This window comes from Sinocyclocheilus grahami, unplaced genomic scaffold (genome assembly GCF_001515645.1).
Source record: "Sinocyclocheilus grahami isolate Dianchi unplaced genomic scaffold, SAMN03320097.WGS_v1.1 scaffold153.1, whole genome shotgun sequence".
NCBI lineage: Eukaryota > Metazoa > Chordata > Actinopteri > Cypriniformes > Cyprinidae > Sinocyclocheilus > Sinocyclocheilus grahami.
This window is the reverse complement of record NW_015505332.1, coordinates 138,612-151,411: the sequence shown is the minus strand read 5'-3', so window position 1 is coordinate 151,411 and position 12,800 is coordinate 138,612. Positions and strand designations below refer to the sequence as shown.

The following is a 12,800-nucleotide window of genomic DNA, read 5'->3' as shown; positions in this document are numbered from 1 at the left end:
GAGAGGACGAGTGTCCAATCATCACCTTAACTGATCTATCGGAGAGGTATGATGAGAACCAATCCAGTGCCGTGCCCCTAATGCCAACTTCATCCCTTAGATGATTAAGAAGGGTAGCATGATCAACTGAATCAAATGCAGAACTAAGATCAAGTAGCATTAAAATAGCAGATTTACCAGAGTCCAAAGCAAGGAGTAGATCGTTTGACACCTTCAGCAGTGCAGACTCGGTGCTATGATGGGCTCTAAAACCAGAATTAAATTTATCTAAAATATTGTTTTGTGAGACAAATGACGATCCAAAATTTTAGACAAGAATGGCAACTTAGAAATAGGGTGGAAATTTTTAAGATTGGTTGTGTCTAAATTTGGCTTCTTAAAGGGGTCCTATTATGCTTTTTTACAAAGTCTTGATTTCGTTTTGGGGGTGTACTAGAACAGGCTCTCATACTAGTTTGTTCCTGGCATGAACGGCTCGAATAGTTCCTGTATCAAATGAAGGCCCGCCTTCTGAAATACGAAATGTGCTGTGATTGGTTAGCTGGGCCAGCGTGTGTTGGGATTGGTTAGCTGGGCCAGCGTGTGTTGGGATTGGTTAGCTGGGCCAGCGTGTGTTGGGATTGGTTAGCTGGGCCAGCGTGTGTTGGGATTGGTTAGCTGGGCCAGCGTGTGTTGGGATTGGTTAGCTGGGCCAGCGTGTGTTGGGATTGGTTAGCTGGGCCAGCGTGTGTTGGGATTGGTTAGCTGGGCCAGCGTGTGTTGGGATTGGTTAGCTGGGCCAGCGTGTGTTGGGATTGGTTAGCTGGGCCAGCGTGTGTTGGGATTGGTTAGCTGGGCCAGCGTGTGTTGGGATTGGTTAGCTGGGCCAGCGTGTGTTGGGATTGGTTAGCTGGGCCAGCGTGTGTTGGGATTGGTTAGCTGGGCCAGCGTGTGTTGGGATTGGTTAGCTGGGCCAGTGTGTGTTGTGATTGGCAGCACTCGGCGCCTGGTCGGGAAATGTCACGCCCCTTTACCATAGCTAGCTTTGCCTTGGGAAAGCTCTCGTGTCTCTGACACAGTGATAACAGTCATTGCCTTCTCTAGTGCAGCTCAACCAGGTCTCGTCCCATTCGTCGATCTTTGTGATATCACAAATCCCGGAAAATATGCTTTGTAGTCCAAACGAGTCGTCCGTTGTAGTTTTTGAAAAGTGATTTCTGTTCAATAAAATATCTCCTTTTGAAGTGGACTTTAAGCTTTGTAACTTTGCAGATCTTTTTATGCTCAAACAGCAACATTACAGACTAACTAAAGTTGAAAAAGTGAAAAAGCATAATAGGACCCCTTTAAGAAAAGGCGCGATCACTGCTTGTTTGAGGCATATAGGAACACACTGTCTAAGGATCTGTTTATAATAGCCAGTACACTAGGGCTGATAGTATCCAGGACCTCTCTAAAGAGCTGGGTGGGGATAACATCAACAGGAGAAGTGGTAGGCTTAATCTTGTGAACTATATCGCCAAGCTCAGAAAGGGATATTTGTTCAAACCGTTCAAAAAAAGCATGACAAGTGAGTGGCCCATATGAAAGGATAATGCATGCAGAGAACTTCTCAACCACTAAGGGGTGTTGCAGTACAAGGATAGAAATGCATTCTCAGTTGGGTTGGCATCAGTTACAGTAGTGAAATGTCTGGTGAAATTTAAAAAAAAAAAAATTTAAATAAATAATCGAGTCTATATCAGCCATAACGTGAAAAAAAGAAATTACTATTTTATTTAAAATATTTAAAAATTACAATCTGTCTTTTTCAGATGTCTTTCTTTTGTCTTTTGTATTTTTCAAAGCTTTTTTCATAATCAGTGATATTAGTAGTAATGCATAGTTGTGCCTAAAAGTTTTTTTTTTTTTTTAATAAAACAAAACTTTTATCTATTACTCCATCAATAAAGATAAATAAAGAAATAAATGGTCATATACTTTAGGACAAGAACACTTTAGCATTTGAGCCCTGTTTTGTTCAGTCCTCATTTGCCACAACAAAGGACCAATTTAGAAAGAATTGTTGACAAAAATAAATAGTGACCAGTTACAGCTGCGATATGCAATATGATAGACCTTCATTAGGCATTAAAAAATTCTTCAGTGGGGAACTAAAGTAAAACTGAATGATGATGCAACAGAAAATATTGACTTCAAGTTCTACTTTTGGGTCTGCAAACAGTTTGAGCTAATGTTTGAGAACGTTAGAGCACCTAAAATAAAATATATATAAATATAAACAATATGTATAGATATAAAAATGTTCTTAGGCTATAAGTAGCAATATGTGTTATTTGTCATCCACTTTATTATTGCAGGGTTTGCACATACTTGCAGGACTAGCAACTACTAGGATGAAATTTAAATAATGATCTGATGAGCATAATGCAATAAAGTTTTTAAATGAAAGTTATTATAAACTTTCTATATTGTGTCTCTTGGTTTGCTAGGAGTCAAGGTAGTGGTCAGTCTGTAAAGGTTAACGACCCCTGCTACAACAATTTTCTGCTTGGGCTGTTGAGAGGCTGGATAGTTTTTGACATCCCTTTTTTTGACTGTTATCTCTCTCATTCTACAACACATTAGGCTTAAAAACCCCCATTATGCGTCTTTCAAAACTTTCAGTTTTCCACACGCTCGTCCTCACCGCGAGTTCTTTCTTTCCCCTAGTGGATTTTGCAGGCCAACCAATAGTCGATCAACTCTTCCGCGCATCATTAATATTCATATACTAGCGTCGTTCCGGCGACGTGATTGGCTAGAAAAAAAGCCGGTCGCTCGAGAGTGAGCGGATGAAATCACCAGTCAATCTCCAAAAGGGCGGGATTAGCCAAACCCAGATATATGTAAAAATACCATTCACACGCTCTCAGTGGCTGTGACACGAGCGAAGGGGCTTTTCGAAATATCATATTCAAATCAGTCTCCGGCGAGGGACGGCAGAAGTGCACAGTTTAAACAAATGGAGGAAGATAGCGCTGAACAGATGAAACCCCTCCTAACCACAGTAAGCATAAAGTTATAAATTATTTGTTGTTGTCGTCTCTTCAGATTGGAGTTGTTGCGGGAGCCTGGAGCGTTTCTGCCCGCGTTCATTCCAAAGAAAGGAAAGGTACGGGGATGAGGGACATGGATGTGGACTGGCTCAAAGCATCACTTCCTCTGGGTTGTTATCGACCCAGGAGCATCCACGTTGTCTTAGTGCACTTCGTAGGTGTTTGTTTTGAGATTGTATGACTGGAAATGTACTTTCATTGTTTTGGGGCGAGCACGCTTCTGCCAGGAAGTGTCGTTTAGATCATTGCGTCACAATAACGGTGAAAGACGAGCGCAGTAGACTACCAATCTCTCTCTCTCTCGCTCTCTCTGGCACGAAACATACACGTTATAACTTTTGTTTAATGTTTTATTGTCTTTCCTCAAAAGTATGTTCATTTTTGATAAAATATATAAACATTAAAGGGGTCATATGATGCGATTTCAAGTTTTCCTTTCTCTTTGGAGTGTTACAAGCTGATTGTGCATAGATAAGATCCCTGAAGTTGCAAAGACTAAACTCTGCCACGCCCCCCTAAAACGGCTCGTTCTAACACGCCCCCACATATCTACCTCACTATGTGGAAATATTAGCATAATGCACCCAAATGTGCACGCAAAGAAAGAAGGCTTGGTATCAGTAACCGCAGTTAGTGTTGATGCAGCATGTCAGGGAGACGCTGTGTGTTTCTAGGCGAAAGCAAAAGCACTTTATTTGGCCTTGCGAGCGAGAGAGGGGGTCACATCACAAACACATACCAGCTTCATCACTGTGTCTGTCATGCGACTCTGTTCCCCTTTCGGGCTCTGTCTTTACATTTATTTTGAAAGATGAAGCTCGTGATTATGGTAAGGGGCGTTACATTTCCGACGAGTGCTTGCGGTGTTCGGCCAATCACAATGCACTGGGTCAGCTGGCCAATCAGAGCAGACTGCGCTTGTCGGAAGGAGGGACTTTGTAGAAAACGAAGCGTTTGAGAGAGGCGGGGCATAGAGGACCTACAATAATGTACAGTATTTGAAAAATAATGTGTTTTTTGAACATTAAAGCACGTCAACATATTCTGTTACACCAAATACACCAAATAATGATCTTTAAAAAAGCATCATATGACCCCTTTAAAGCAAGAGTTTGGTGTTTATACTGTCTTCATGTATTTAGTTTTTAGCTGAGATGATTTGCTGTTTAAAAACAGAAACCGTGTCCACAGTTTGTAACTTGTTAACGTTACCATTATAGTTTCCTTTTTAAAATGACCTTCTATTCTATAATTATAAATAAATAAGTCATAATGACATCCTTTCAGGATATGAACACTTGATATTGAAGTCTCATTTTCATCACTTATTTTTGTGATCTTAAAATGTCAGCTTAGTTAACATGAATTTGTATCGGCCTAGTAAACAATTGATTATTCTCTCTCTCTTGCTATTATTATTTACATAAGTATGTATAAGTAAGTGTGCCCTTTCCTCTGTCCCTCTCTTTCATTCCTCAGAAGCTTAATTTCCATGTAGTCATAACGACTTCAGTAAATATTTCCTTCCCTTAACAAATCATTTGCGCTGTCAATAGATACTAACAGCCTTAATGAGCTTTCAATGCTTGTGTATATTTACATACGAACAGTACTATATCATCTACAAGTAACAACTATTGAGTAAAGATATCGTATGAATATTGTTCATTTAATATATGCGTTTTTTTTGAGTAAGTGCATAGTAAGCTTGTAAATTCAGTAGAAACATTTTAAATGGAAAACTAAATAACATTAAGCAGTGGCTGACAGTCTGTGTCTCATAATAACATCCAAAATGCAATGGATTTGACTAATCATCAATACATAGCAGAAACTGACATCAGACGGCTAAGATAGTATTACATTCAGAGCATCGGTGTGTTTGTATGATATTTTGCTTGATTTGCAACATTTGAGATCATGCAAAGGATGAATTCATTTTTTTAATTGTTTTATTTACATTCAAGTTAGCAGGGTGAATATTGTTACTTTTGATTTATCTTTTCAAAGCAGAACATAAGGGCTTGTGTTTTCATATAAACAGTAACCAGTGGGTCATTGCTATGCTGTTTTTTCCCCCCTACAGACAGTGCATTACTGATACAGAAGTACAGTGTGGTTAATATTATCAAAACCTCAAGATAACACTCTCTGTCTTGCTACTTACTACTCTCTTTCCACAACTGCCAGTTTGTTTATGAAAGCTTATTTTTTGCCACGGAATAGAAAATACAAAAGGTAATTCTGAGAAAGAAAGAATTTTGAGATATAAACTCCCAATTGTGAGGTATAAACTAAGAATTGTGGAATATAAATGTGCAATTCTGAGAAGAAAAGTCAGTATTGTGAAATATAAAATCACAATTGCGAGAATTTTTTTTTTATACAAAAAAAACAGAATCGTGAGATGTAAACTTGAACTTCTGAGGAAAAAAGTCAGAATTGTGTGATATAAATTTCGAGTTCTGAGTGGAAAAAGTCATAATTGTTACATATAAACTTGCAACTCTGAAAAAAGTCAGAATTCTGAATTAAAACGTCACAGAAACCATTTTTATTTATTTTTATTCTATTTTTATTCCATGGCAAAATAAGCTTTCATACATGTTGTTGCAGGTACACTTACAAAATGGTGTAGAAAGTTGTTAGTAGTGTTGTCAAAAGACCCGGTACTTCGGTACCAAGTCGGTACTAAAAAATGCAGCATTTGTGAGTGCAGCACTTATTTGATTACAGCCGTTACTGGGGAAACCTCTATCTCTCCCGCTCTACAAGCGCCTCCTGCTGGCAGAGAATGAGTTTGCATATATATGCCTGCCACAAATAGAGTGCAAGTCTGTTGGAAACACCGCTTCTGTTATGAATATTATTCAATATTTTAATTTGAGTGTCTGATTGAAATGAACATCGCTGTTATTAGAGTAGTTAATCGTTAGCATAAGCGCGGCTAATGCTAATATAATGAGCATTAGAATTAAGTTTCTTTATTAACTATTTAATGCTCCTATAACTTTCTTTAGGGTTAAAAAAACAGGAGGACATGATGATATTTACTATTTTTACACACCAGAGGCTTTTAAATGAATTGTGAATCTAAAATATGCGAGTTATGAGAGAATGTACAAATGGTTAACATTGTTTGTGTCATATCAGTCAGAAAAGCCATTCTGGGCTATTATTTTTTAAATTTTTTAGATTTGTTATTCTTGGCTGAATAACTCTAGAAGGTTTTAAAAGCCCTTTAAAATTAAATATGTACACAGTTTGGATTAAATGAAAGTATAGTCAAATTTTTTAATTAGCATGTTTTTGTGTTTTGCTTTGGTACCGAGAACCGTGGATTTTCACTGGTATTGGTACCGAATACTGAAATTTTGGTACCGTGACAACTCTAGTTGTTAGTAAATTTTCGTATTAATTACAAAGACATGGTCACTAACATTGAATTAAACATGAAATTTGGAAGCACAAAGCGTCATTTTCTTGTAAAACCTACTCTATTAATCTTTTTTTAATTTACAGCTTCAAAAAAATGTTAACAGTGTATGTTGCCAATATTATGTAATGCTGTTTAAGGTCCAAATGGCAAATCTTGAGTCTAAGACTGGAATCCAGATGAGGAAATGGCTGTGGGTTATTGCATAAGTATGTATATTGTTTAGATGTCATTAAACAAAGTTAGCTTTCTATTTATCTGAAAATGTTGCAAATGGCCAGTTCCTGTTACGTAACAAAGAGCCTTGTTGTGATTTCCACCTATACACTGCTATTCATCACTCCGGTGTTTTCAGGACAATGATGCTCCTCTTTTCTCTGCTGTCACTCTGTCTGGATATGGGCGATGAGGGAAGATTTCATGGTTCGTTGAGTGTGCGGTATCGTAACGTTACAGCACTGGTTCAGATGGAAGATTAGACGGGAAGTTTGTCATTGTTCTCTGGCTGGAGGATCAGTAGCTCTCGGGGGTGCTGGGACCCAGCAGATAATGCTGTTGATAAAGTCACAGAGGGCACAACCGTAAGCTCAGCAGGTTTGGAGTAGTTGGGGACAGTAGTATGAGGTGCTGTGACCTGTCAGCATGAGGTAGTCAACACAGTTGCTCTGCTACAACTGATTCACAACAAGTCTTTCTGGTCCCACTTGTTGTCAACTGTTGAGAGTGATTCTTTGAAAATGCAATTCATTAACTCCGTATTGATCAGGCGTAATGTTGGCACAATATGTGCGTTAACTAAGCCTAGTGGGAATCTGGAATCGTTTCATTTTGAGGGAGAATCTGCAGAATGGATTAAATAGAGCTGAGAATACTGCAGTTTTATTTGTACAAAGAACATTTATTATGTCACCAAAATAGTTAATAAATGAGAAGGGGTGGGTTTTTTTAATACAGATTTTTATAAATTTCTAATCACAGATAAAAATAGTCAAAGCATTTATTCAGAGGTTGGTTTTGTTGTGCATTTTTGCATCATAATATATCAGTCAAATATCAGTAATCTTAGATTAGGGTTTAAAACTGTTCAGCAAAGCAAAGTCTGTTTGCCAATGATTAGTATTAGTTTCATCTATTTTATGTTTTATGATTTTATCTGAGAAAAAGATTTACAATAATGCATTAATTCAGTTTTATTTTCATAAATGGCTGCAAAATATTTGATAAATGAGCACAGACCCATAATAATTAACTAAAATATTTAATGAATGAGAACAGGAGGAGTGGGATTTTTTTTTATATGGATTATTATAAATGACAGAATCTATAATTGCATGTAAAAAATAGTTAGTCTACAGCATTTCTTCAGGGGTGAGGTTTGGTGTTGTGTGTTTTTGTTGTAAAATATTTTATTAATCTTAGATGAGGGGTTGTTCAACAGTGCAAAGTCTCTTTGCCAGTACTTAATATCAGCTTAACCTGTTATATGTTTTTATGATTTTATCTGAGAAAGTGATTTACAATAGTGCATTACTTCAGTTTTATTGTCATAAATGGCTGCAAAATTGTTAATAAATGAGCATAGAACCATAATAATTAACTCAAATATTTAATAAAGGAGCATAGAAGGAGTGGAATTTTTATATGTATTTTTTAAAAATGACAGAATCTAATCGCATGTAAGAAATTTGTTAAAGCATTTCTTTTGTTGTTGTGCATTTTGTGTTGTAAAATATATTTTGTTAATCATGGATGAGGGGTTGTTCAGCAGTGCAAAGTCTGTTTGCTTAGTATTAGATTAGTATTGGTATTAGTATTAGCTTAATCTATTTTATGTTTTTATGATCTTATCTGAGAAAATGATTTACAAAAGTGAACGTTACCTCAGGATTGCATTTATAATGCATTACATACATGCATTCATAGCTGCAAAATATTTCATAAACGAGCACAGAATGTGTGGGATTTTTATAAATGACAAAACATCTGATATAAAAACAGTCAAAGCATTTCTTTAGAGGTGGGTTTTGAGGTGCATGTTTTGCATCATAAAATATTTTTTAAATCTTAGGATTGAGACTGTTCAGCAGTGCAAAGTCTGTTTGCCAATGCTTAATATTAGTCTGTTTTATGTTTTTATGAGCTTATCTGAGAAAGTCTTTTAGATTAGTGACTGTTACATCAGTATTGTGTTCATAAATAGCTGCATTAGAATTACAAAGCTTATTAATCTTAGGATTGAGACTGTTCAGCAGTGCAAAGTCTGTTTGCCAATGCTTAATATTAGAGAAAGTCTTTTAGATTAGTGACTGTTACATCAGTATTGTGTTCATAAATAGCTGCATTAGAATTACAAAGCTTATGGTGTAACGGGCCAGACCACAACCAAATAAGGAAAATATATTCCCATGCAAAGCTCACTGGCTTGTGTCATTCAGCATCATTACACGCTCCTTTAACACACTGCTTTATCCATAAAGCTACTACAGTAAATACTGAAAACATCAGAAATTTAAGATTAGAAAATCACAGGTCAGACACACACATTAAAAATAAATAAGCACAGTAAAAAGTGGGAATTTCTCAAACGTTTATCCTCTGTTTTCTTTAAAACACACCATCATTTCTACAAACATCTCTCTTGTTGTTTTTCAATCTGTGTCACCTTGTATGTGCAACCTGTTACTTTTCACAGTTGAATTGCCATTCTCAACCCTAGTTAAGTGTGATCCTAGGTAATCCTGTTTCATGTTTTACACTGTTCATACTTAAACCTGAGTTCTAGTTTGTAAACCCTGGATTACAATGCCTATTTACATATTTATAAGGGGGATAATGTAATTTACTGAGTATGCATTGGTATGCAACCTGTATGATTTAGCTGATGGATATGGCTATTATAAAGTTTCATGCATCATCAGTGTTTATTGGAAAGTTGTTGATATGATCTTATATTTCTTTATTTCTAGGTCACATTCTTTTATTTTAGTTTGCTTACTGCCAAAGTATAAGTGAAAGGTGCTTGCAGGGTAGCAGTATTTCAGTGTGAATCAAGTTGGAGTGAGTTTACACAGCTGTGATTGACGTGTCCGTAATGTAGGGCCCTATGATTTCTGCAATGCGGAAAATGCGGATGGAATCGTGGAATCGGGTCATAAAAACAGAATTTACTGTATAACGTGTAATGTCAAAGAATTTTCAAAATTTTTGATGAATAAATAAAAAGTAGGTCAAGTACACTTGACCAAAACGCGATATGTGTCTATGAATATTAAGTTGCAAAAATATAATTTAAATATGAATCCTGCATGTTCAACGTGTATCTGTGTGAATGAATAGCGCCTTTAATTTAACTATTAAAGGGGTCATAGGATGCTATATGCACTTTTACAAGTTGTTTGAACTGAAATGTGTGTTGGCAGTGTGTGTACACAACCACACAACCACACTATAATGATAAAAATCCCCCCAGTGTTTTTTTTTTTTTATCTGGTTAAATGTTTTCCCCTTTCTCAAATCGAGCCGATCGCAGATGCCTGTCTGTGTGACGTCACACAGACAGGCCCCTCCTATGATAGTTTGATTGACAGTAGCATTTCAGCACAGACTGGACTGGTGTCTTACCTTAGACCCACCCTGAGTGAGCTGTCATCAGTCCGCCATTGTTTCACCGCCGGAGCAGATGTAGACAAGAATGACTCCTAAGCGATTGAGGTGTTCTGTTGTTGGATGTAATAATGAACATAGCAGTCTTCATTTACTCCCGATATCTGAGCCGCTGAACTCGCAGTGGATTACATTGTTTCTGAAGGGAATGCGCCCCCGATCTACATAAATGCGTCTGTTCAAGCGAATCATTAATGATCCAGCCTCATCTACAGAACAAGTGAGTATAATGTTTTGTAATGAATCTTTGCAAATCGCCTTTCCTAATAATGTGCTAATTAGCAAGTTTCACGATGAATGCGGCTAAAGTAAACAGTCTCTCTTAGAGCAGCTCGGAAGAGAGGGGCGGGGTCAGCAGAGCTCATTAACATTTAAAGGAAAATGTTACAAAAACGGAAAAGAGCTGTTTTTGACAGGGTAAAAAAGGTGTTTTTTACACTACCATTGAGAAATTTTAACCAAATTATGTTACAGACTTTTCATTATGACCCTAAAGAATCAAATCAACTTGTGGAAAATGGGCATCCTATAACCCCTTTCAAACAAATTCTAGAAAAATTTAAACGGAAAATAACAGACTTTGGAAAAAATAAAATTGATATCATAGGGCCCTAGTAATGCTTTGGCATGATTGATGCTTAGACAGCAGAACATGGTAACCTGTTAATGTATGTTGACTTTTTTGGGCACAAAACCACTTGCCCACATGAATTGTTTCAAAATTCAAATATGGTGAAGTATTTTGGTAAATTTTGCAAATGCTGAGTACAGGTGCATCTCAATAAATTAGAATGTCGTGGAAAAGTTCATTTATTTCAGTAATTCAACTCAAATTGTGAAACTCGTGTATTAAATAAATTCAATGCACACAGACTGAAGTCTTTGGTTCTTTTAATTGTGATGATTTTGGCTCACATTTAACAAAAACCCACCAATTCACTATCTCAACAAATGAGAATATGGTGACATGCCAATCAGCGAATCAACTCAAAACACCTGCAAAGGTTTCCTGAGCCTTCAAAATGGTCTCTCAGTTTGGTTCACTAGGCTACACAATCATGGGGAAGACTGCTGATCTGACAGTTGTCCAGAAGACAATCATTGACACCCTTCACAAGGAGGGTAAGCCACAAACATTCATTGCCAAAGAAGCTGGCTGTTCACAGAGTGCTGTATCCAAGCATGTTAACAGAAAGTTGAGTGGAAGGAAAAAGTGTAGAAGAAAAAAATGCACAACCAACCAAGAGAACCGCAGCCTAATGAGGGCTGTCAAGCAAAATCGATTCAAGAATTTGAGTGAACTTCACAAGGACAGCTGATTAGGGCTGGGCGATATGGCAAAAAAATTAAATCTTGATTTTCTTAGAACATTTGACCGATTCTCTATTTTGTACGATTTTTAACTAGTCAACTTGAGCTGAACAAAGGTGCAACACACGCTCTTCAAAGGTCAAGCTTTATTAATAAAACAACATGACGTTTTGGCCGTCCAAGGCCTTCATCAGATAACAAGAGTAACAATCTCACACAGTTATGTGCAGTCTGATAATCACCAACAGGTGTGCAACTCCACTAATTGTACTGATTGAGAAGTAGTTTCCTATAACAATCATGTTGTTTTGTTAATAAAGCTTGAACTTTGAAGAGTGAGTGTTGCACCTTTGTTCAGCTCATATGTTTTTTGATTTTTGGTTGCACCTCCTCTTCTGTTGGTAGAGCACCTCTTTTTACATTTGTTACATAACTAGTCAACTTGAAAATGTAACTACAACATGATTCAAGTAACTTTTTCTTTATTAACCCTCTAGTTAAAAGTGCACCACACATTAAGTTGTAATCATGATGTAAATGTTAAACAAATTAGGGCTGCACGATTAATCGAAATTAAATCGCAAAGGTGATAAATCGCGATTAGGCAGAAGCTGCAATTGTCATGCGTATCTTTCAGTGAAGCACTGTTCTGTGATCAGCAGTAAATCTCCATCCGAAGACCAGAGGGCGCTCTTGTGCTAAAACTCCAAATACGCCTGCAGAAGAAATCCAGGAAATCCCTATATCTGTTGCTGAATAAACAGAAGCTTTAACTGCTTTCATTAATTCAATGTGACTAATAAACACACGAATATGACAATATATGGTTTGTCTGAATTCGTCTTATTATAATTTTTATTATAATAAAGTATATAATAATGCAATGCTAATCGACATAGCCTTTATCACTGCTTAGAATACTATGAAATATGTTGCGTGCCTTATTCTTTGTAAGACGCCACATCTCACAGAAGGATTTATTTCAAACACTCAACTGACGTTATTAAGTGAGTTTGGAGTAAAAACGTTATTAAATGTGGTATTTTCACGTTCTTTCAGATGGAGCAGCATTTACTACACAGAGCCGTAGTTCACTGACAAGCTACGCAAACAGCTTTCATAATGGCAGAATGATTTCTTTGATTTTATAATTGAGTGGTTATATCGTCAGCGATTATGAACGCGATTTTGCGTATCTTGTCAGAGAACTACGGCTCTGTGTAGTAAATGCTGCTCCATCTGAAAGCATGTGATGGAGATTTACTACTGATTACAGAACCGGCTTTACTGACAAGATGCGCATGACAATCACA

General features: G+C 36.9%; 1 protein-coding gene across 1 annotated transcript in view; it reads left to right on the top strand.

Moving 5' to 3' along the window:
* Nucleotides 1-2,889: 2,889 nt before the first annotated feature.
* The window catches only part of LOC107592415 (sodium bicarbonate cotransporter 3), a 65,673-nt gene continuing 55,762 nt past the window's right edge, over nt 2,890-12,800 (top strand). Inside the window, exon 1 of the mRNA XM_016281918.1 lies at nt 2,890-3,028. Within this exon, the coding sequence (XP_016137404.1) occupies nt 2,984-3,028 (45 nt within the window). The 5' untranslated portion in view covers nt 2,890-2,983. The remainder of the gene's footprint in view (nt 3,029-12,800) is intronic.